Below are 25,346 nucleotides of genomic sequence, written 5' to 3' on the forward strand. Positions count from 1 at the left end.
CTGCAGCAACCAGGAGTTCTTGAGCATACTTCGACTGGTTGAGGAACAAGCCATCTTCAACGTGATGAACCTGTATCCCCAGAAAGTAGTGAAGATCTCCCATGTCCTTCATTCTAAACTCTGTGTTCAAACGGACCAGAAGCTCATCAAGAAGAGCTGTGTTGTTTCCGGTGAAGATCATATCGTCGACATATAGCAAGAGATAGATCACATCAGAGCCTTTGTGGTAGATAAATAGAGATGGATCAGGAAAGCTACAGACAAACCCAAAGTGAAGAAGGAAGGCGCTGAACTTATCAAACCAGGCACGTGGAGCTTGCTTGAGCCCATATATGGCTTTCTTGAGTTTACAAACGTAATCTGGTCTTGATTCATCTTTAAAGCCTGGAGGTTGAACCATATAAACAGTCTCCTGAAGATCGCCGTGAAGGAAAGCATTTTGAACATCTAGTTGACGAAGTTTCCAACCTTTCGTCACTGCAACATGGAGAACAGCTCGAATTGTAGCAGTGCGCACTACAGGACTAAATGTCTCAAGGAAGTCAATTCCTTCTTCCTGCTGATTACCTCTGGCCACAAGACGAGCACGCAGTGATTTCAGAGTACCATCGGCGTTTAGTTTTGTTTTGTAGACCCATCCACAGTCTATAGGATTTTGTCCGTCTTCAGGAGGAACCAGTTCAAAGGTCTTTGTTTCTTCCATGTTGTCCATCTCAACATTCATTGCCTTTGACCAACCTTTATCTTTGAGAGCAGCCTTTACTGACTTCGGTTCAGGATAAACAGACTGGACAGTGAACAAAGCATAACGAGGATTCGGTTTCATGATTCCAGACCGAGCACGAGTTGTCATAGAGTGAGCTGGAGGAGGCTGTATGATGACTTCTTGCTCTGCAACGTCACTATCTGAGCTGTCTGATTCTGAAACCACCGGATGATTTTCTTCTTCTTCTCCATTCTGAGGAGACAGCGGAACTAGTGTAGCAGGAGGCAGAGTCGTCTCAGTGTTCTGCCTTCTGAGAGGAGGAAAATCTTCCTCATGAAGAACAAAAGAAGTATCTGACTTGCTTGAAGTAGCAGAGAGAGGCTTGATATATGTCTGTCTCCAAGCATTTAGCAGGGTAGAGTCAGAGTCTTTATGATAACTGCTGTAGATATCAGAATAAGGAAACAAGTGTTCTTCAAACAAGACATGTCTACAGATATAAACTCGTCCAGTGGGTGGGTAATAACACCGATAACCTTTGTATTTTTCATTGTAACCAAGAAAGACACAGGGAAGGGACTTAGGATCGAGTTTGTTCTTCATGTATGGCCTTAAATACGGGTAACACTTACATCCAAACACACGCAACGAGGTATAAACAGGAGGTTTGGAGTGAAGAAGTTCATAAGGGCTTACTCCTTTAGGCAGAACAGACGAAGGGAGAAGGTTGCAGAGAAAAGAAGCAGTAAAGAAAGCTTCAACCCACAGTTCTTGCGACACTTTGCTGTGGAATAGCATCGTCAGGCCAAGCTCAGCTATATGGCGATGCTTCCTCTCAGAGAGTCCGTTCTGTTGAGGCGTGTGTGAACATGACACTAAGTGTTTAACGCCACACTTTGACAGATGATGCACTGAAAGCATTATTGATGAATTCACCTCCTCCATCTGACTGGAACTGAAGAATTTTGGTAGAGAACTGAGTCTCAACAAGAGTTTGAAATCGAGTAAAAACAGAAAAGAACTCAGATTTGCACTTCAAAGGATAAAACCATGTGAATCTTGAATAATTGTCTACAAAAATCACATAATATCTGAATCCCTGAGAAGACATAACAGGACTTGGACCCCATAAGTCACAATGTATTCTTTCCAACGGTTTACTCGAAACAGAATCAGAAGATAAAAACGGAAGTCTGCAACTCTTCCCTAACTGACACGCATCACATAGTAGCTGTGTCTCTCTTTTATTCACCGAGATAACATTATTGCGAACTAGAAGTTGAAGGATATCCTTGTGAGGATGGCCAAGACGTTGGTGCCAAACCTCATCACTTGTTGCTTGCTGCCGTGTTGAGTAGTAAGCTTGAAACTTTGTATCCTCCAACAGGTAGAGATCTTTATGTCTTCTTCCTTGAGCCATCACCTGCCGAGTTCCCTTGTCCTTTATATACACAGAATCAGCATCAAACGTAATCTTACAAGGATAATCAGAGGTTAGTTTAGACACGGACAGCAACGACTTTGTGATTTCAGGACACACCAAAACGTCATCAAGTTTAAGAATACCTTGTGGTGTGTGAAGGGCAACTGAACCAACATGTGTGATGGGCAAGTAGTCACCATTGCCTACGATGATCTGATCATTACCAACGTAGGGTTCTGAAGACTGAAGACGAGTCTCACTGTTTGTGATGTGAGCTGTAGCTGCAGAGTCCGGATACCATTCACCACCAGAGCGTTGTTCTTGATCGGAAAGCTTCATAGTTGCTAGAGCGTTGTGAACGGTATCTGAATTCCCATAGTTCTCGTCAAACCTGTTGTAGCATGTTGCAGCAGAGTGTCCATAACGACCACATATTTGACACGTTAGTCTTGTTCCACGACCTGAACCAGATCCTCCAGAGAACTGTTGGCTAAAACCTCTTCCGCGAGTCGAGTAGTTGTTGGAGCCACGACCTCTGTAGCCTCCTCTGTAACCACCACGACCTCTGGGACTATAGCCACGACCAGTGTGGTAAGCCATGTGAGGATTTGCTTCAGCCGATTGACTGTAGTTTTGCAGCTTATCATCGAAGTTAACCAACTTGTACACAGCATCTTCAAACCGCAGATCAGGAACAGAGTCTATAGAATGTTCAATCACCGTACATATGGACTCATACTCTTTTCCTAGACCAGCTAAAGCTCCATAAATAGCTTCATGTTCAGACAAAGGACTTCCTATCGAGTCTAACTGGTCGCAAACAGATTTAACTCCAGAAAGATAATCAGCCATAGACTTTTGTCCCTTAGTCATACCTTGGAGTTTTCTCTGTAGATCCAGCTTTCTAGTAGCAGAGACCCTGTTGTATTTCTTCCCGAGTGCAAACCAGACTTCTTGAGCCGAGTGAAGACCGTACACACCACGCAAAGCTTCTTCGGTCAGAGATCCAAACAACCACGCCATCACTAACTGATCTTTCTTGACCCATTTTGCGAACTCTGGGTTGGCTTGCTCAACAGTTTCCTCTCCTTCTCTGACTGTGACTGTAGGAGTAGGACGAGCAGAGCCTCCTGTAACAAACCCTAGGAGTGACTGACTGGACAAGAAAGATTCAAACTGTGTCTTCCAAAGAAGATAGTTTGAAGATGACAACTTGAGGGTAACACATTGAGTGATGCTCAGAGAAGGAGTAGAAATCGTATCATTCTCTTCCATGGCTCAGAACCGAGTAGCATCTGATACCATAAAGAACAGAGAAGAAGAGATATACCAAGATGAAAACTTTAACTCTTGATTTTATTCAACTTAACTTTCGGCCAATACAACAGTTTGATATTTATATTGAAAGTAAGGAAGCCCTAGACTCCTCTCTTGGCTGACGTCACACCGAGACAGCGCACATCCTCAAGCTGGCAAATTGGTTGCTCGTCTCTATCCTCTGAGCTGGGAAAACCGTACGAACAGAAGCTTTAAATGCGTTTGTTGTTTGTGCAGAGGACTTGTTGACCGTTAAAGCTTTTGGGCAGATAAACTTGTCTTGGGTCTTAGTCATATGGGCCTTCTCACTTTGTTCCAGGCCCATATTGCCATTATCAAGGAGGCTACGGAAACAGATCTGGCAAGTTTTAATGGCTTTCACAGTTCGAACCCGAGGCCTCAACTGACTTTTTTTGGGGGGGCAACACCTCAATTGACTATTATTAAAGTTAGAAGAGTCAATTTGTTCTATATTCATAACAAGCAGAAAAATCAAAGAAGTAACCATGTATGATTTTTATGGAGAAGTGTGTCTGTTTAGCACAAAAGTGGACAAGAAACTCCTTCTATGCACGTAACCTTTTGTTTGACGCATTATGCACAATTAACTAACTATACTATACTATACTATTTTAAAAATAGTATAGAAAACAAATCAATACTAATATCATAAAAAAATTATATATTTGGTTAGTTTACACTTATATTTCTATTATTCGATTTTACAATAGAATGGAACACATTAACATAATACATAACAATGTTACTTATTTCTATGTTTGGAAATGGTTTGGGAGATCACGAAGTTAACGGTAGTATGATCTTCCACTAGTGCAAGAGAAACATGATGATAAATAAGGGAGGGATGGAGAGAGGGAGAGAGAGAGAGAGAGAGAGAGAGAGAGAGAGAGAGAGAGAGAGAGAGAGAGAGAGAGAGAGAGAGAGAGAGAGAGAGAGAGAGAGAGAGAGAGAGAGAGAGAGAGAGAGAGTAAATATATATAGATAGGCAAAAACAAATACACAAACACAAATCCTAAATCCTAAATCCTAAATCCAAACCCTAAACCCAAATCCTAAACTCTAAACCCTAAACCCAAACCATATACCCTAAACCCTAAACCCAAATCCTAAACTCTAAACCCTAAACCCAAACCATATACCCTAAACCCTAAACCCAAACCATAAACCCAAAGGAGGGTTTCCGATTTGTGAAGAAGCTAGTGGCATCTATAACAATAAAGTAGGCATATCTGCTTTTTCCTGCGTCCACGTCGCCCAAGAGAATAGGGGCATTTTACGACACGTGTCGACTCGGTAGGGTGTCTGTGTCTGTCACGCGTTTCTTCAATTAATAGATTATTGAACGCGTCTGTTTATATAATGGTGTATAAACGTTTTGGGCTTATCTTATGTATCAGAATTAGGCCCACTTTAGCCTAATGATATAAGGGTTTCCTTCTCCTTCTTTCTGCGGCTTGATCTTCTTCGACATCTCTTTGCTCTGTTTTTTTTTTCTTTTTCCTGTTTCAATATCTTTGCTATTACGATTTACTGATTGTTTTTCTTTTCCCTTTTTTTAATCACAGCATTAACATCAGCAGTTCCCTTAACAGCTAACGTTATGCAATAATGTCAAGCGATAAAGATCCTTCAATGGAGCTTCCAATCTACATATTGATTACAGAGCTTTTGTCAGTTTCGAAACTAACCTTTTCATTATGAAAACTTTTCAAATCAATTTCGCAGAGTTGAAACAAAACCATTTAATTTTGGGAAGCCCGGAATGTGTAGAAAACGGGTTAACTGATGGGCGTTGATATGGTTCTTACTGATTCAAAGGTACGACCTTGATCTTTTCACATTTTCAAATCAGAAAACGAGACTCACAAAAATAAAAAGTTATGTTTTGTAAGCCATCTTCAGTGCACTCTCCATTGCTGCAAGCTTTAAAATGTGGCACAATATTGAAACCTATGTATTCGATTATGTGTTTATGCAATAACAAATCTCAAGCTTATGTGGTTATATCCTTTATTAGTTAGTATATATATAGCTTAGAATGAGTGGGTTGATTGTCATTGGAACTACTGCTACATGTAGCAAGGATCTCTGCTTTGGAATTACTGTTACAAGATCTAATATGAAAAGCATGGCATACGTTTTGTTTCACTCATCATTTTTTCTTCCCCATTTTCCAGCTTGTGCTTCTCTTTATTGCTCTTGTCTCTGTTCCATGTATGTTGCTTTCAAAGCTGTTCATCTTAAAGAAACAACACGAAGCTGTGAGATTCTTTCCCTTTTAGTTTCTATAAAATGGTCTTTCTTATTCCATTGCTGGTCATTCTAAATAGTTTCCTTATCCAGAAGCAACAAGGTCAGTCATACGCACCTCTTGAGGAGACGGATGAGAGTCTTCATGTAGAGAAAAGCGGAGGATCACATGGGCACGGGGAGTTTGAATTCATCGAGATCTTTGTGCATCAGTTTTTTCACACCATAGAATTTTGTGCTTAGAGCTGCTCCAACACCTCTTCTTACCTGCGTATATGGGCTCTCATGCATCTATCTAATCATGGAGCAGTAGGAAGCTAGAATAGTGTTGAGTTTTGCTATGATATCTGTTTGATTACTAGAGTATGTATTAGCTGAAGAGGAAGGCAGCAGGTCTAAGAAGACCGCAAAGGCTTTATAACTCTCACTGTTATTTTGCATTTGAGCTTTTATATGTTTGGCTTTGTGACAAAAAAAAAAATACTTTTATATGTTTGGCTTTATAACTCTCACTGTTATTTTGCATTTGAGCTTTTATATGATTTTGAGTTTCATAATAAGACACATCAAAAATATCAACAAACATCATATTTAAAACCAAAAAAATATAATATTCCCGCCCGAAGGGCGGACAAACCACTAGTTGTCAATAAATTTGAGGGATTAGTAAAAAACCACCATAAGAAGTAGAGGAGAAGATGAAACATACTATACTATAATCATTAAATAGTAGAGTCGTCCAGTGTAAGAGGATACACCATTAGCAAAGGGATGATGGAGGTGATGAAATAGGAGAAAAAATACCCACAGGAATTGGAGAAAAAGAAGAGACACTGGGAATAGGTGATGAAACAATGATTGGCGACATTGCTGGAAGACAAGACATAGAGATGATGTAACAGTACACATCATGGTGTACAATTCAATGTTTATCAAATAGTATAGTTCGACAAAGTGTATACAGTTCATCTTCTACACTAGCTCTAAACCCAAACCCTAAACCCTAAACCCAAACCATATACCCTAAACCCAAATCCTAAACCTAAACCCAAACCATATATTCAAACCATATACCTTAAACCCAAATCCTAAATCCAACCATGTATCCAAACCATATACCCTAAACCCTAAACCCAAACTCTAAACCATAAAATCTAAACCCAAAAGAGGAGGATTTCCGATTTGTGAAGAAACTAGTGGCATTGTCAATAAATTTGAGGGATTAGTAAAAAACCAACATAAGAAATAGAGGAGAAGATGAGACGTACTATACTATAATCATTAAATAGTAGAGTCGTGCAGTGTAAGAAGATACACCATTAGCAAAGGGATGATGTAGGTGATGAAGTAAGAGAAAAAAATACCCATAAGAATTGGAGAAAATGAAGAGACGGTGGAAATAGGTGATGAAACAATGATTGACGACATTGCTGGAAAACAAGACATAGAGATGATGTAACAGTACACATCGTTGTGTACTATTCTATGTTTATCAAATAGTATAGTTCGACGAAGTGTATACAATTCATCTTCTACAATAGCTCTAAACTCAAACCCTAAACCCAAAACATATACCCTAAACCCAAACCATATATCCAAACCATAAACCCTAAACCCAAACCATATACCCTAAACCCAAATCCTAAACCAAAACCATATATCCAAACCAATTACACTAAACCTAAACCCTAAACTATAAACTCTAAACCTAAAGGAGAAGGATTTTCGATTTGTGAAGAAACTAGTGGCATTGTCAATAAATTTGAGGGATTAGTAAAAAACCACCATAAAAAGTAGAGGAGAAGATGAGACATACTATACTATATCATTAAATAGTAGAGTCGTGCAGTGTAAGAGGATACACCATTAGCAAAAAGATGATGGAGGTGTAGTCGGAGTTGATGAAGTAGGAGAAAAAATACCCATAAGAATTAGAGAAGAAGAATAAACGGTGGGAATAGGTGAGGAAACAATGATTGGCGACATTGGTGAAAGACAAGACATAGAGATGATGTAACAGTACACATCGTGGTGTACTATTCTATGTTTATCAAATAGTATAGTTCGACGAAGTGTATACTGTTCATCTTCTCCACTAACTCTACGCATCATTGCTTCTTAATCTATATATATTGAATAGTAGCAAAATTGTAAACCCAAATAAAGATATGAAAAAAAAATCAGACACTTGGTGGATATGACTGAAAATGAACAAAAACTTGTAAATATAATTAAATAATCACTCGGTGGAAAAAATCAGAAACTTGTAAATAATCATTGAATAAAAGAAAAAAAAACAAAAATCAAATGAGAGTGAGAATGAACATGAATAAATGGTAGTTTTTGTCAATATATATATTATATAAAGGATATCGTAGCACTCCGTTCACTATGGTTACCGTCTCAATTCTAATTGTACTATAATCATGCGTCCAAATTTCCCTGAAAAGAATCTCCTATATATATACAAATATGTATTATATCCATGTTTTGAGATGTGGTGCGAGGTTTCAATATTCATTTCTCCTCATTGTTAAATGGAAAAAAGAAGAAGGAAAAATGTACGGAACTTTTGTAATTTAGAAGTCACAATGTTGTAAAATTGGGCTGCTTACTCATCATATATTCATATATCCCAAAATTTCTTGAAGAAAATAAAACTTGCTACTATTTATGTAAAGATTCCATTTACCAACAATATTCTTGTTTTCTAGAAAGGAGCTCGGCAAGGTACACCCTTTCTTCGCCTCTGCTTTGGGTAAGTCAGGTGGCTATGAATTGAAGGTGTCCCTGGAGATGTGATGACACCTGGCGTGTTGCTGTGATCGTCCACTCCGATAATTCCTGTTTTGCGGATCTTTGCGGGCCCACCGACTCCGAGACAGAACATCTCTCTGCTACTATTCCTACTGAGAGAGAAGGACAGTTTTGGGTCGTCTCCATGCTTAATACCTCCAAGCTTTTAACACCAATTAAAAAGTATCGTTGCTAAGAAAGTGGAACCTCAAGAAACATTAGAGCATCAAAAAAATATAAAAAAGGAAGGAAGAGTTATATACCTTGCAAGCGAGAGAACAGAAGCCGAAACAATCAAGGAGGCTACGGAAACAGATCTGGCAAGTTTTAGTGGCTTTCACAGTTCGAACCCGAGGCCTCTCATTTAAGAAGACGATTTTAGCACTGTTGATTACGTAAGTCTGAACAGAGGAGATATCAAGGTGCTTCTGAATCTCATTCACTTTCACAACATTATGGTACGAAGATCGTCTAATCTGCAACCACAAGATACACATTGTCTATGAAATTCCCGAGGGAGAAAAGGAAAAAGATGGTTAAATGAAACCTGGAGGATACGATGGTCTTTGTGATGAATGGAACAGTACGAGCAAAAGGCATCTCCGGAACAGTCCAAGCAAAACAGATTGCATTCGCTCTTAGTGGATTCTCCGTGAAAGGGGCAAGTCGCGAAGTAGTTAGCTCGAAGCATCGGCGATAGCCATGGCGGAACCGTTGCGTCATCGTTCGCCATACTTTACTGCTTGACTCACCTGAAACCCACAAAGACCCATATATCAATTTCACATAAACCCATTAGAATCGATCGTAAAATCTGAAAATAGGAAGCCGAAGAAGAACCACTGTTGGTTCCTGATAAGCCCAAAACCGTAAATTGAATCACAGTGTGTTTAGCAGCATTCGACCGTAAGCAAAATATAAAATCAGCGTGAGCACAGAGACAAAACACAGAGAAAGAGAAATAGGAGAAACAGATGAGTGAGAAAAGAATAGAAAATGCTCACAGAGAAATGGAGAGAAGCCGCCACACTGGTGAGGGAAGGGGAGAAGAAATTTATACGACACCGAAACGAGATGGTGGATTTTTTTTCCTACTATATTTCTCTCTCTCTCCCTGGCGGTTCTTCTGTATATCACTTACCATATTTACACTTCCTTCCTAATTATTTTATTAGTTTCACAAGTTGGCCCACTATTTTCTTCTTGATCTCAAATCCCTATATATTCGGCCGTAGTAGGGCCACTATTTTCTTATTGATCTCAAATCACTATTTTCTAATACGATTGTTGTTTGTTTTAGTATAAGTTATCTAATTTCATTTTGTTATTTTGTGTATTATCAGATTATTTTACATTCTGTCTTTTATTGGACTATGCAAATATATATTTATATATGTAAAATTTTCCATCTTACGTTGTCAAAAAGAAAAAAGAAAGTAAAAATCTGATATTTTGAAAATTAGTGTAACTTCAAAATCGAAAATATATAAATTTTATTTACTGATAAGTTAGTATAAGAAAATATTCAAATGTATCGGCCTAACATATAGATGATTATATAAACAAAAAAATTATATACATATACAAACAATTCGATCGTATATAAATTTTAAAATTTTCAATCCAATATGTTTAATTATAAAACAACTACTTCTTTCGGATTATTCATAATTGAGGCCGTTTTATGTTCTTTTTAATTTCAATTGACCCGAAGGAAGATCAATCGTAAATTACAGTATTATTATCGTTAGAGCACAACAAAATCCTAAAATTTGAACCAAATTTTAGTGATACACAATTTTAGAATCAAACTCTTTTGGTAAGTTTAATTTAATTGTTTTTATACCAAGCTATTTAAATAATTAAGAATTTTTTCCACCAAATTAATGCTTCCACTGAATTTTTAAGCTTGATACAAAATTTTGAAGAAGTTTTATATGGTAAATTTAATTTAAGATAATAATATATTTTGTCACCAAATCTATAATTTCGACCATTGAAAACAACTTGTCAAATATGTTTGTGGTAGTTATTAAAAATTTACATAAATATTGGTTCAATATATCATGCTAAAACATGGTTTCGATAATTAATGCTAATTATTTTAACTTTTCAGACAATTCAAAAATCTACCTATATTTATTATATATACTGTTAGAGTTTTCCTTTAGAAATGTCATCAATTTTTTTTACAACTCTTAATTTATGATTATAGGAGTATTTATGATATCACATTTTGATTGTTTGATTTGAGTTTCTATATTTTTTCTATGTGTACAAATATTTATAGTTAGTTAACTATTATATATTGAGAATATAAATAACAAATATATTTTGACAACAAGAATACATGTATTCAGAAATCAACGGATTTTACAATTTGAAAATATAAATTTTTTAATAAATATTTAACTAGTCTCTAAGTAATTGTTTTGTTCAGTAATTGACCAGAGCTTTTCTTTTGGCTATAATAAATTGCAAATTTAATTTTTTTTTTTTCAGTCTGGTTATTAGATGTTTATGTTAAAATCTTAAGCCAATACTTTAGCTGTTCATAAAAAGTTACTTTTAATATTAGTGAGTTACACACCGTCAGAATAAAATCACACCGTACACGTGTTAGAGGGTAATTACATGCGTTTCCTCTCTCAAACCCTTCTCATTGGTTGGGTGACGGCATACAAGAGTTTAATCGTGTGCTCGCAGGAACATTGTAACACAGTACAACCCTTCACTATATTGGTTTAAACTCATAACAACGCGTTTCACCAGTACAACACGTTTCCTTGGCCACAAAGGAATGGCCCTACGACTCAAGACGCCACTGCCCCTTATATATATTAATTAGTAGAAACTTCTCTTTCTTCTCCAATTTGTTTTTCCTTTTACTTTTTTTTTTTTTTTTGGTATTTGTGACTTTGCCATGGCGGAGGAATTAGGTTGCGTTGATTTTCTAGGAGGAGATGATGATCTATTCTCCGATATCGATCTTTCACTTTTCACTGAAACTCCTATAGCTTGTGATTTGATTCGGTCTTCACCGGAGTCTGGAAACTCGTGGATCGGAGACATAGAGAGCCAACTGATGAACGACGAGGACAATCAGAACTTTCAGGAGTTGGATCAGCAATCGGTTTCGGAGTTTTTAGCGGATATATTCGCCGATGATCCCACTAGCGATTCCGTTGATTTGGTGACTGGTAAAGTTGTACCAACGGAAGGATTTGTCAACGGAAAGGGACCAGAAGGCTCCGATGATGCCGGGAAGGAGAAAGCAGTTGAGAAGAAGTTGAATGATTCTGGAAGTGAGAATCAGGATGAAGCTAAGGTGGAAAGCGAGATATCTGGAGACGATGATGCTATGGCCAAGAAACGAACAAGGTATATCTGATTCAACAACTTTGATTCCTTTATGAATATTAGTGTTCAATTATATTTTCAAGTTAATTCCCAGAAGAAGATGCTGTTAGATCTATGGTTTGTATTGTTATTTTTTTGCCTAAAAGGGTTATGCTTTGAAAACAACAATATCTTGAAGTGTTTTAGATTGTTCAAAGTGTTTATCATATATGAGGAGTAATGTGATTGATTGTTCCTATGGATTTGAAGTTTTGTCTTTTTTGTTTGCCTCCAGTTAACTCTTTACTTGTAATATCTTGAGATAGTTTTAAAGAGATATTGATAATGAGTGGCATGATGATTGTTCAGGAGAGTAAGAAACAGAGATGCGGCTGTGAGATCGAGAGAGAGGAAGAAGGAATATGTGACCGATCTTGAGAAGAAAAGTAAGTATCTCGAAAGAGAATGCATAAGACTGGGACGGATGCTTGATTGCTTTGTTGCGGAAAACCATTCTCTTCGTCTATGTTTGCAAAAGGGTAGTGGTGGAAATGCTTCCATGATGACAAGGCAGGAGTCTGCTGTGCTCTTGTTGGAATCCCTGCTGTTGGGTTCCCTGCTTTGGTATCTGGGAGACATCATTTGCCCATTCCTCCCTCTGCCCCAACCAGAGACTTGCTTCCCTCCGGTGGAAGCCGACGGGTCAGAAAATCTGGTTCTAAGCGGGCTAGAGAGTAACAAACTGTCTAATAATTATGCAGGGAAGAGTCGGAGATGTAAGGGTTCAAGGCCTCGGATGAAACACCAAGTATGTATACTTGTGGCGTGACACCTTGCGCCTCTTATTCTCTTAAGCTTTTAAATGTTGTTTTCTCGCGTTTGAGTTGTAGATGAGTGTCTTAGTAGTCCTCTCTCGTTTTGTATTTTCGCTGTCTGTCAGTTAACAGTCAATGTGGGTTTCTCATGGTTTTTGGATGGTTTCTATTCAACTAATGAAATTTACCTAATAATATTTCTGCGTTTAAGACCCTAAGTTTTCCTTACAAGACACACTACTCTTATAGTCTAAGAGGAACAGTTTGCCCAGGATAAATTTATATGATTTTAATATAAAATAGTAGGGAAAACCCGCTTTAAAGACGGAATATGATAGTTAGTTCATATTATTTGTGAGTGATATGCAATTAAAGATATACACTACGAGGAGGAAGAGAGGATTGGAGAAGGAAGCATTGTCGGAATGAAGCACGGCATTCAAGATAAAGAGAAGTGTATTGAGTCGTTTATATTTTACATAGATAAACAAAGTTAGTTACATATATCTGTAAATGGGCTTTAGACTATAAAAGAACTCCATTAGCTTACTGAAAAAGATACCAATAGACTTGTATTAGCTTAGCTCTCCGGTTGTGGAGGTTAAGAGGTGCAGTTGGGAGGTTCTTCATGAATGTATTCTTCAATTCTTAACAAATTGGTACAGTGAGCGTAGAGTATGAAAAACGTTCATCATGGAAGTGTTGGTAAGGCGAATGGAACTTAAGGTGGACGAACATCATGAGATGGAAGTGTTGTTGAGCACATGCGTATCTGTTAATGGAATTGGAGTATACAAAACGTTCAGATTACAGTACAAGAAGTCACTTTCACAACTGAATTCATCGTTCTAGAATTGGGAGCTATTGATGCAATTCTGGGGATGCATTGGCTAAGGATGTTAGGCAAGTGCCAAATCGATTGAGAAAAAACATAAGTATGAGTTTTGGTATCAAGAAAAAAGTGAAATTAACTGGAGATCCGTCTTTACTCAATCCACCAAAGTCATTACGATCTTTACAGACAAACGACGGGATTCATGTTGACTTACAGCTAGTGTCGGAACAATTTGAGCATGTGTTTAAAGAGCCAACTGAGTTGCCTCCGATTCGTGGCAGAGAGCATGGAATCACCTTGCAACCAGGATTGGGTCCTGTAAGCTTTCGGCCATATAGATACCCACAAGCACATAAGGATGTGATGGAAAAAAGTGTACAAGAAATGCTGGCAATGGGATCTATTCGTCCTAGTCACAGTCCGTATTCAAGTCTGGTGTTATTAGTCAAAAAACAGGATAACTCATGGAAGTTTTGCGTTGATTACAGAGCTTTCAACAGAGCGACGATACCAGACAAATACCCGATTCTTGTAATTGATCGCTACTAGATGAGTTGAACGGAGAAAAATGGTTCTCTAAATTGGATTTGCGTTTAGGATATCATCAAATCAGAATGAAGGAAGCTGATGTGGAGAAGACAGCTTTTCAAACTCACGAGGGTCATTACGAATTTTTAGTTATGCCGTTTAGCTTGACGAATGCACCGGTTATCTTTTAAACTTTGATGAATGAGGTGTTTCAAAAATTCTTGAGGAAGTTTGTTTTAGTCTTCTTTGATGATATACTACTTTAAGTATAAAGGGTATTTAATAGTAGGGGAAGATCTGTCAAGAAAAAAAATATTTAGACAGATTAGTAAAACATAATAAATTCATAGGTTTGTAAGAAGGCACACTGACATACAATGAACCGTTTATTTGCCCCACAAAAAGGTCAGGATGGTTGCAGTTATTCTGAAGTTGAACAAACATAAGGGATGAAGCATAAATCCACATAAAACAAATGCCTGCACACAAATATATGAATTTTTGTGAGCGTTTGGATTATTTGTGAGAATGGAGAATTAGAAATCATTGTTTAATTTGCACAGTAACTAAAATACCTAAAAAAATCTCTGTTTAAATTATTTTATATAATAGTAGATTTCAAAAGATATATTTTAAACTGATTTCTTTTTTTTTTTTGACAACAATACTCTACTCAACTAGAAACTGAATAATATTTATAGATTTTGGAAAAACCTTATAATTGTTTTCCAAATTTCTTGATCCCCAATAAATTCAATTTATCAAAGTATACTTGGTGATTTTTTTACATATTTAATAATAAAAATTGCATGTAAAGAAAAAAAACATGCATAAATATTTGCCAATATGGATTTTGCAACGAGTTCAAGACCAACCTTTGTTAATAATCCTATGGCGTAAGTTTTTTTTCTTCAAAATTTAAGTAGAAACAAAATAAAACCAGGGTCAATGTTTTACCACTAGCCAACTGCTATTCTACCATATTCAGTAGTTTTTCTTTCAACTCGATCTCCTAATTTTCAAAATCTCATCACAATTAATCGGTAGTTTAAAGGCATATTTTCTTCGCACATAACATTGAAATTAGAGAAATTATAGTATATCCTCGAGATCGCTCATGAGGCAATGAAAAGGAATGGGTATTACATCGCCTCTTGATATAATAGTAAAAATAAAGAAAACCAAATACATGATTGAGTTTAAGAGGTATGGATTATATGATATCGATAAATTGTCACTGGAAGATAAACCAAATTGCTTGGAAACAGTTTGGAGAAAAAGATTGGAATCAAGCTTCATAGACTTTGCATTCCTCGTCGGCTGGGTTTGTCTTGCAGAAATCTTCCAAAGGGTCTCCGCTTCCAGCAGCAACCTCTCCCGGCCACTTGGCAGCCACAAGGTGAGCCAAATCCACTACTCTTTGGCTGCATCATTTAATTATATATGACAATTTGGTCATTAAATGTTTAAAACTCTAATTACATGTAGAAACATAACTTTTATATAAAAATGTTAAGCAGGTAAAAGAACTTCTTAGGAAACAATTTCTTTTTTTTGTAACTGAAAAGATGATACACCATTACATAGGCAAGAAATGAAGTTTCTTAGGAGACATTCTTTCGTGCATTTTAATGAAAACCAGCAATAAAAGTATGTAAAATGGTGTATCATCTGAAAAAACAATATTTTGGTTAAAATATGAAGATCATGCTATATCTATAAGGTTAAAGAAAATTAATTAAAAGAAAATCAAAATTCTAAAAAGTGCCAAATTACGTTATAGTGAAGTACTAATTAAAAAAGTCACATTTCACAAAAGAATTTTGTTTGAAAAATAGAAAACTCGTGAATTCCTTTCTGAAGAAAACGTTGAAGTTAAGGCAAAAGGAAAAAAAAATATAAATGTAAATCATATAATTGCTTAATGTTATGAATGAATTATCTTTGTACCTGTAACCCCACTCGTTGTCGTACCAGGCGACCACCTTGACCATATCATCACCCATGACCATTGTGAGGGACGAATCAATGGTGGTTGAGACATCAGAGCACCTGAAGTCACAAGAGACAAGTGGCGTGTCGCAGACGTCTAAAACGCCCTTGAGCGGTCCAGCGGCCGCTTTTCTGAAGGCGTCGTTAACGTCTTCAGCTGTCAAACCTTTCTTCTCAACGTTTATAACAAGGTCAACCACAGAGACGTTTGGGGTCGGCACACGGAGTGCAATGCCGTTGAGTTTACCCTTCAGCTGGGGGAGCACCAACGACACCGCCTTTGCTGCACCTGTGCTAGTAGGTACAATGTTCAGTGCTGCGGCTCTTGCACGCCTTAGGTCCCTGTGTGATGCATCTAGGAGCCTCTGAAACATTGTAAAACATATGTTACCATTGTTTGGATGAATGTATTCTTGTAATACAACCGAGACCAAAACTTAATCAACAATGAAAAAATCTAATCATCTACGGTTTTACTTTAATACACACAAAGATGTTCAAATGATATTTACTTGGTCTCCGGTGTAAGAGTGTGTCGTTGTCATTGTCCCCTTGACGATTCCTGCAATTGAGTAAGCTAAGAAACCATTGTCAACATGTAATGATAGTAGAGAAAAGGTAGTGTACCAAATTCTTCATCCAAAACTTTCGCAAAGGGAGCCAAACAGTTGGTGGTGCAAGATGCATTGCTGCCAAGACAACCGAAAATGAAACATGAATACTCTAACAACTAATTAATGGTCTTAGTTTGTTTAAGCATTTACCTAATGATGTTAGCAACTTCATGAGAATAGTCTTGTTCATTGACTCCCACAACATAGGTTGGGATATCAGCACCTTTAGCTGGTGCTGTGATGATCACTTTCGAGGCTCCAGCTTGGATGTGCTTCCCTGCTCCTGGCCCATCAACAAACACTCCTGTTCCCTGATATATATAAAAATATCTTTCGATTAATTACGTTCCTTTGCATGCAGATCATGTCATTTGCAGCTTTAAGATAGAACATTCACCTCGATGACAATGTCAATGCCGAGCTCAGCCCATGGAAGCTTAAGAGGATCTCTGTTTGAGACGACTTTGATGAGCTTGCCATCAACGCTGATAGTTTCATTGTCGACTATTTTCACATCGGCCTTGAAGGTTCCAAGCATGGAGTCATACTTGAGCAAGTGGGATGCCTACAATAATTTCAACAAGGTCAAAATAGAGAGATCAAATATGCTAAAATATTATTAACAGCTTACGTTCTTGACACCACCACTGTCGTTAAGCACAACAACTTCGAGAGGAGAGTCCTTGCGGCCGTGCCAACACCTGAGGAAGTTCCTACCAATCCTTCCAAACCCATTGATGGCAACCTTCAGTTTTGCCACTGTCTCTCCTCTAACAGGAGTGGATGTTCCCACAGCCTAATAATATTGCACAAACTCATCATCATCATCATATATATATGCACATTCATAACAATAAAGTTACTGGATCAATCAGTCACCTTGGGGGTGATTTGTGCAGCTATGGCATCAAAGAAAGATGCTTCCCCACCGTTGTTGCTGACTCGCAGGCCGGAGAATGCAGCCACTTCTAGCCTCTGTGTGGTTTAGGAACAAGAGAGAAGAGATAAACAAACCGTAACACACACGTACAGAGGGTATTATGTGCTAGGTAGAAGGAAGATTACCTTGGAGGAACATTGAGCTGGGAAAGAGTGAATGGCACTCTTAGACTGCTGCCTCGGTTTGACAGGGATTCTGGAGACGGCAAGAGCTGAATGTGTGGCCATAGTTGCAAGTGAAAACAAGAAGATAAAAGGCTAAGGATGCTAATCAAAAAAATTTGAGCAGTGGCATATATACATGCATCCTCACATCTTTGATTTTGATAAAAAAGCAACCTGTGGTTGATAGTGAAGCAAATGAATATGTGGTTACTACATAGGTAAGATACAATTGAGGATAAGATTTGTGTGAGCCATTGATTAATAGTCATCACAGGTGTCACATTTAGTGTAAGGAATCTGAAATGATGATGATAAATCGTTCAACATAGTCTAATGGAAAGAAAAAACAGACAGGACAATGGTAGTGGTTTTGAAGATGGAGGAAAAGTTTTAGACAAAATTACACAGAAACAGCAAACAACAAGAAGTAACAATGACCCACAATTTGTTTCAGCATCCTAAAAACAGATGAGAGATTATTTCAGGCTGTAGCCTCGACTTCATCGGTGCTTAGAGCTGCACCATTAGGGGTGTCTTCTGATTTTAGCTGAGAGGACACATCGTCGATAGCAGAGTTGAGCTGAGCAATCTTGTCAGCCAATACCTTGCGAGTTTTCTGCATTAAAGCAAATACACAGTGCTGTTAATAAGTAATCAACAAAGAGAAAAAAAAAATGATTTGTTATCAAGTCACCTCCAAAGCTTTTTCCTCATCATAAATGAACTTAGGCAATTTCCTCATGAGATCCTTTCGGTCTGCTCCAGCTATAGCCTTGCTGATCTGAAATAATATGTTCGAATTGCACATCATCACCACATTGAGCTAACTGTAAGAGGGATCTCAACTAAACAAACCATGTGAAAGAGAATATATAACCTGTGGTGCATACACACATCCAAGAGCACCGACTATGAGCCCGCCCAAAATGAACCCTCCCACAAATAGGCCAGTGCTTCCTGAACTGTCATCATCTCTGCAAGATAGACATTGCACAAACGGTGACTATCAATTTTTATCAAAAGATTGGTAACGACTCACCAGATCCCAAAAAAGGTAAAAAATGTGAAACCTGTATGCTGATTGGATGGTTAGGATCCTTTTGCTTCTGGGAGCAGAAAACTGGAGCTTTTTAGAAGGATTCAGACCGAAAGAAACGTTGACACGACGAGCAACTGGCTTCAGAGAAAAGCCTAGCATGAAATCGAGATCTCACTTTTACAATACGAAATGAAAAATATAATCACGTTACAAAAAAAATAATTCATACGCTCGTCACTGCCAACTCTAAAACTGAGAGTTAATTCGATTTGGGGCAAAAAAAAAAATAGAAATCACAGTAGGAAAAACAATCGGGTTCCTGAGATTCGTGTGACCTCGACACAGCACTAAATCAGAGCTGTAACGTGGATGGATTCAAATAAACGATAGAATCTCAAATTGGGATGCATACCAGATGGAGGGTGGAGTTGTTGAGTATTCCTGGGAAGAGAGAGAGATGTCGAAAGAGCCGCCATCGATGGAACGAATGAGAAAGAAACTTGGATCCTCTCGGAGCTGTTTGTGAGCTTGGAGGACCTTCGATGATATCTATGTTCTCATTCAGTGGTAATAATTTAAGCTCATAATTTAATTAATAATACAGTTTACCCAAATATGATAAATAATGAGAAATACCGTAGGATGAATCCTTTTTAAGTTTTTTATCACCAAAAAAATATTAGGAGGACTGGAAAAAATAGATATTTTCAATTTTTGTTGTCCAAATAAAATTTTTGATACTTTTGATCATTTTGGATAAGTTTTGACTTTGTATAGTGGAAAAAATAGTAAATTGAGTTTTTAAAAATATAAAAGATTATGTAGAAAATTTAAAAATGATCTATACTATTAAAGCAAAATCTCTCATAGAATTCTGCTATTATTTTTAATGTAATTACATTGTTACGTCACTGCTACATTTTATGGCATATGCTTGCATTCGATAACATGAGACGAGATATATATCTCTAAGAATATATGAGGACTAGATTTTCGAGATCTTCATAACTTCAATATAGCATTTTTTGCAAAAACAATTGTGAAAACTAATTCATTACCCAAATTATTTATTGGCACCTGTTCTTAAAGGAACTTCTCCTTTGAAAAATCGATAAATATACTCACCGTCATATGGCTGGCGTAGTATCATGGCCACAAAACTTCTACCAATATCCGGCTTACGGAAAAAAATTGATACGGGTCGAGGTACGAGGGTTCGGAGTGAGTTATGGGTTTCGGATTCAGTTGCTTGACCACCTAGACCCAACTTCTTTTTTAGTTCTTTATTACGAATAATACCACAGAGTGGGATATACACTTTTTACGAGAATTCTTTCACCCAAATGATACTGAATACACTCCTGATATCGCTCCATAGCTCTGGATGGATATGTTTGGAACCACACAAAATCAAGAGTGTATTCATTTAAATCTGGCTATGACCTACTCCGATCGACCAAGCTGAGTCTTACACATAAAGAGGTATTAGAACCGAGTATCACGGGCCTTCAGAGCCATGTGGGGAAGATAAAGACTCCGAGTAAGATAAAGCATTTTTGTGGCAGGCTATCTCGGGCTGTGTGGCAACGACATAAAGGCTCACTTATAGACACCTGGCTTGATAGGAGTTGTCCTAGACGTGCTGGTCCAATAGAGTTAATTAACAATCTTTTTTTTAATGCCCCGAGCCCTGCAGGTTAGGACTATTTGTCCCTTATGGGTTACTTACCGAGTACATTTATATACCAAAACATGAACTTTCTGTTTTGGAAGAAAAAGAGGTGACTCAACCGAGACCACAATTCAATACCTTTACATGGATCTGTTGGTAAATTTGGAAGAAAAAGATCGACAAACTCTTTAATGGAAAAATCGTATTTCCAATTGACACTCTCCAATTTGCATCACTTGAGGCAGAATGTTGGAGAAAGGTTAATGAAAAGGAGGAAGCAGACGAGAATCAAGATGACCCTCCCACTATGGACGTTGAGACAGCGCAACCTTGGGTATCCTGAATCCCTACATGTCAAATTGATGCTTCATGGATCAATAATGGATGTGCCAGTGGCCTAGGGTGGAGCCGTGAGGACCAAATGGGTTATAAATCTTTTGGACTATGGGCGTGCAGTAGGAGCCTTCATCTTTACATGTTGAGATGGAAGGTTTACTTTAGGATGCTTTATGTATGAGAGACATGAGGATAATCTCGATACGTTTCGAGACGGATTGCTCGGACCTAGTGGACATGACTGCGAATCCAATGGAGTGGCCATCATTCACGATGGAGACCTAGTGTACATGACTGGGAATCCAATGGACTGGCCATCATTCCCGATGGAGATCGAGGTGTTCAAGAGAGTACAAGAGGACTTCGAGGATGTGATCCTGGTTCATATTCCTTGGAGTATGAATAGTCGGGCGGGTTCATTAGCAAAAGAAGTGAGAATCAAAGGATATATTTTCACCCATATAAACAAGACATGAACATACAGAAGAGTTCTTCGGAGAATCGGTTCGTCTGACCAACACTTGATTTAATTTAGATGAATAACTGACAAAAAAATAAGAGAAGTGACCATAAATAAATAACAAATGGTAAAAAAATATTTCCTTTTATCGAAGTTTAACTAGTTGATTTAGTGGAGCAGTAGCCATAATGCTAAAGATAAACTTTTTTTTGTTGTTTAATTTTTTTGAGAAATTTCATAGGTTGGTCAATTTTAATTTTTTTTAGCCAAAAGAGTCTCTAACTAGGAAAATAATCAAAAGAGGTTTCATAAGATAAATAAACACTTATACCCTATTAACTATCCCTCCGTTCATATTAGTTGTTGTTCTAGGTTTATACACATAGATTAAAAAACATTTAATTTTACATATTTTCAAAATAAAAATATCATTATTAATATACCTAACCATGTTTCAACTAATAGAAAAATTGAGTAGAAAATATTGTCAATAAATTTTGTATTGAGAACCGAAAACGATATTTATTTTAAAACAAAATTATATCCTACAACAACAAATAATTTGAAACAGAGGGAGTAATCCTCTAGACATTATTTGCGAAGTGATTTGCCACATGTCCTCTGTACAATCGTTTTTACAAAAAAAAATAACATGGCTATTAAGATTGATGACATGTCATATGATTAAATATGACATGGACAATTACATTTAATGCTGATATATATTTTTGGAAAACTTTTTTAAAATATGGCAATAACCCCATATATTACATTTAATATTGATTTATATTTTTGGTAAACTTTTTAGAATATGGTAATAACTCATAGATCATCACTAAAATAAATATATTCAAATATGACATTTTAAATTTTGAAATGTTATTTAATTTTATTTTCTATAATTGTTGGGGTCAAAAACGGTTATCTCGAAATCAACGGCTAAAAATATTTATCGTGCGCGGACTTTCCATAAAACAAGCGTCAAAAGCAAAACAAGTCATATAGCTTAAAAAAACCTATGTTAAAGTCGATCGTTCTTGTTTTACACGATAAACTTTACGAGAAAACCAACTCAGATTTAGTCGTAAAACTTCGATGATACAATCAAGAAGAACCGAGAGATATTAGGTCCGTAGCTGATATAACACGACCATACGAAAGTATACGGAAGAAACGAGAAGTAATCTAAGTTTGGACAGGCCGAACGACAAGGAATCCGCCTTGAAACTTCAAAGAGCCCGTTCTCTCAAACCGTGAGGACCCAGAAAATGAGCAAGATATAAAATCGAAGCCCTCGCCGAGACGCAGGTCCCGGGCGGCTAGCCCCAGTGCTGGCTCTGGCTGCCGGGCGGCTAGCCCCCGTGCTGGTCCTGGCCGCCGGGAAACTTCAAAGAGCCCGTTCTCTCAAACCGTGAGGACCCAGAAAACGAGCAAGATATCAAATCGAAGCCCTCGCCGAGATGCAGGTGCCGGGCGGCTTGCCCCCGTACTGGTCCTGGCCCGGCTTGCCCCCGTATTGGTCCTGGCCGCCGGGCGGCTAGCGCCCGTGCTGGCCGTGGCCGCCGGGCGGCTAGCCCCCGTGCTGGCCGTGGCCGCCGGCGGCTAGCACCCGTGCTGGCCGTGGCCGCCGGTCGGCTAGCACCCGTGCTGGCCGTGGCCGCCGGCGGCTAGCGCCCGTGCTGGCCATGGCCGCCGGGCGGCTAGCCCCGTGCTGGCTCGGGTCGTCGGGCGACAAGCTTCCGTGCATAAGTTCTAGGCCCCGGCCGTCAGAAGTCTGTACTTTGCGTCTTTCTCAAGTTTTCGCGGAACGAATCGTTGAGATTCCGCGTATAAAACTCCATGTTCTTACTCCAAACAAAGATCGTCGGAAACACTTCGGAAACTCGTAAGATATCAACGGGAAGGAAGATCTTAAATTCTTCGTGCGAAACAGTGATGGTTATCTTAAGACACCACTCATCTCAACTCTACGAAGGATTGAAGATCTTCCGAAGAAATCGTAGAAAACAACGGAAGTCCTAGAGACGGCCCGAAAGGGACCAAACGCGATCGGACAGTCCGCTTACGATTATCTGAGATAGATACGACGATTTACGTTTATCTTTACATAACAAGATAAATGCTAAATTTCCAGAAGGATAAATGTCAAGTTTCCCGAAGATAAATGTCAAGTTTCCCGATAAACATGAAGGCCGACGAAAATGGAAAAAGCCCGCTTCGCGGCCCAAAAGGAGAATAGACCGTCATAAGGAGGAGTATATAAAGCAGCTTGAGGAGAGAAACAAAAGAGAAAGAAGAGAAAATCCAAGAGAAGAAAATTGAGAGATTTAGAGAGTAGATCCGAGATTTTAGACTGAGGGAACTTAGAACTTAGGTGGTTAGACTAGCAAGGCATGACCTAGGACGTCTGGCCGCCTCTCGTTCTACCTTCATCTTGTCCGCAGACTTCTGTTCATTCGGAAGAATCTAACAATTCTTTTACTCAGATTTCCGCACATAGAAACCCTAGGCGTTATTCTCGACACGCCCGTTTCTATGACAAACGCTCGTACTAGACGAACTCCGCCAGGCAGTTTGATCTCTTGTTCAAATCTTTCTAACTGAAATACGTCCGACTTGATCCTCGAAAGGGGTACGTAGGCAGCCTTCCTTAAGGTCTAGTCTCAAATCTTAATAAAACCTTTCCGCGTTTATTTGATCACTTGTCGTTGGTTGTCGCAGAGAATCCGGACCTTCAGGGAAAGTTAAGTTTACTTAGCTTTCCTCCGATTTACTTAACAAAAATCGACAGTGCGAATTTCGGTTCCCACAGTTTGGCGCTAGAAGGAGGGGGGGACGGATTACTCTTACTCTTACGGCCGCAAAAACGCTTGATCAAAGCAATGTCTGGAAATATGAAAGACAAACTCACAGCTCACATCAATGCTGGTAAAACAACTTCAGCAGTGACTGCTCCTACGACCAACGCTTATGCAAACAGTTATCTAAGATTATCATCTTACGGACAAACGTCCCGAGAACGGACCATCCCAACCAAGTTCGGGTCCTATCAACCATGCACCCCCGTCCAAGTTCCTGCAACACGGTCCTCGGGTCCATGGACACAACCCCCTCGCTTGGGATTATCGAAGAAAGACTTCGGGAAAATTCATAAAAAGACTTGGTAGTGGAGACGGATTCCTGCCTGCCGTATAAAACGGCTATGGTTAGCTTGAACACCAGTTGCCTTAACTATACGGGGAATAGAAATCCTTTCGGAAAAACCAGCGTCACATCAACGGCTTTTTCTAAAGAAAATCGTAAAAACGTCTAAGTCCCAAGACAGCCCAAAAGGGGCCGAATCACGGCTAAACGACCCACATACGATTTTAGGTAGGATCGAGCCCAAGGCTGATATGACGGTCTGATTACCGAGTAGAGTTTCGACTAAAAATGTTTTTTAGAATTTCCCGGAAAAATAAAGACTTGTTCTCCTGGAAATCGCGGAGAAACCCCAGATTACTCATGAAACAGAAAGCACGACTGATCGGGTTACCAATCAGCGTTTCTAATGCTAAAATTCGATAACATTTTACGGAACACCTTTCGGCAAATAAATTCTCGAAAATATTTCACGAGACAGCTTTTGCATAATTAAACTCGACAACATTTTACAAAACAGTTTCCGTAAAATTAACTCGACAACATTTTGTGAAATAACTCTCGTAAAATAAAAGGTCAACAACGTTCTAAGAAACAATTCCTTGCTGAGGATCATGATGAAATCAATGTCCAAAAGTCTCAGAAAAACAATTAAAGAAACCTCGAGAGACTAAGTCTCGATCGAGAAACCTTTAAAAAAAAACGAACGAGAAAAACAGGCAGGTCCCGCGAGGAAGCACAGTCCCGGGCGGCTAGCGCGCCCGTGCTGTCCCTAGGCGCCGGGCGGCTAGCACGCCCGTGCTGCCTCTAGGCGCCGGGCGGCTAACGCGCCCGTGCTGCGCTGGTCGCCGGGCAACAAAACATTCGTCAAGCACGGCCAATCCTCGTAAAGATTGACCCACCAAATATATCCAAACTAATTTTACGAAACAATTTCCGTAAAATTAACTCGACAAAA

General features: G+C 38.5%; 4 protein-coding genes across 4 annotated transcripts; 1 reads left to right on the top strand and 3 right to left on the bottom strand.

Moving 5' to 3' along the window:
* Positions 1-8,309: 8,309 nt before the first annotated feature.
* Positions 8,310-9,642, bottom strand: LOC108810210 (protein RGF1 INDUCIBLE TRANSCRIPTION FACTOR 1). The gene is made up of 4 exons (XM_018582339.2): positions 9,518-9,642; positions 9,061-9,265; positions 8,777-8,989; positions 8,310-8,676 (listed from the first exon to the last, which is right to left on the bottom strand). The coding sequence occupies exons 2-4, from the start codon at positions 9,244-9,246 to the stop codon at positions 8,428-8,430; spliced, it is 648 nt and encodes a 215-aa protein (XP_018437841.1). The 5' UTR covers positions 9,247-9,265; positions 9,518-9,642; the 3' UTR covers positions 8,310-8,427.
* Positions 9,643-11,378: 1,736 nt separating this feature from the next.
* On the top strand, positions 11,379-12,881 carry LOC108806336 (bZIP transcription factor 60). The gene is made up of 2 exons (XM_018578426.2): positions 11,379-11,894; positions 12,222-12,881. Exons 1-2 carry the CDS (start codon positions 11,437-11,439, stop codon positions 12,679-12,681), a joined length of 918 nt encoding a protein of 305 aa, XP_018433928.1. The 5' UTR covers positions 11,379-11,436; the 3' UTR covers positions 12,682-12,881.
* Positions 12,882-15,107: 2,226 nt separating this feature from the next.
* LOC108822559 (glyceraldehyde-3-phosphate dehydrogenase GAPB, chloroplastic) lies at positions 15,108-17,863 on the bottom strand. The gene is made up of 9 exons (XM_018595674.2): positions 17,702-17,863; positions 17,516-17,611; positions 17,268-17,432; positions 17,034-17,201; positions 16,787-16,947; positions 16,650-16,711; positions 16,535-16,584; positions 15,981-16,387; positions 15,108-15,454 (listed from the first exon to the last, which is right to left on the bottom strand). The coding sequence occupies exons 1-9, from the start codon at positions 17,801-17,803 to the stop codon at positions 15,319-15,321; spliced, it is 1,347 nt and encodes a 448-aa protein (XP_018451176.2). The 5' UTR covers positions 17,804-17,863; the 3' UTR covers positions 15,108-15,318.
* Positions 17,864-18,022: 159 nt separating this feature from the next.
* On the bottom strand, positions 18,023-19,355 carry LOC130498881 (uncharacterized). Its single transcript, XM_056992630.1, has 5 exons — positions 19,192-19,355; positions 18,811-18,931; positions 18,618-18,714; positions 18,435-18,521; positions 18,023-18,356 (listed from the first exon to the last, which is right to left on the bottom strand). Exons 1-5 carry the CDS (start codon positions 19,253-19,255, stop codon positions 18,222-18,224), a joined length of 504 nt encoding a protein of 167 aa, XP_056848610.1. The 5' UTR covers positions 19,256-19,355; the 3' UTR covers positions 18,023-18,221.
* Positions 19,356-25,346: the final 5,991 nt, after the last annotated feature.

Source organism: Raphanus sativus, chromosome 8 (assembly GCF_000801105.2).
Source record: "Raphanus sativus cultivar WK10039 chromosome 8, ASM80110v3, whole genome shotgun sequence".
Lineage (NCBI taxonomy): Eukaryota > Viridiplantae > Streptophyta > Magnoliopsida > Brassicales > Brassicaceae > Raphanus > Raphanus sativus.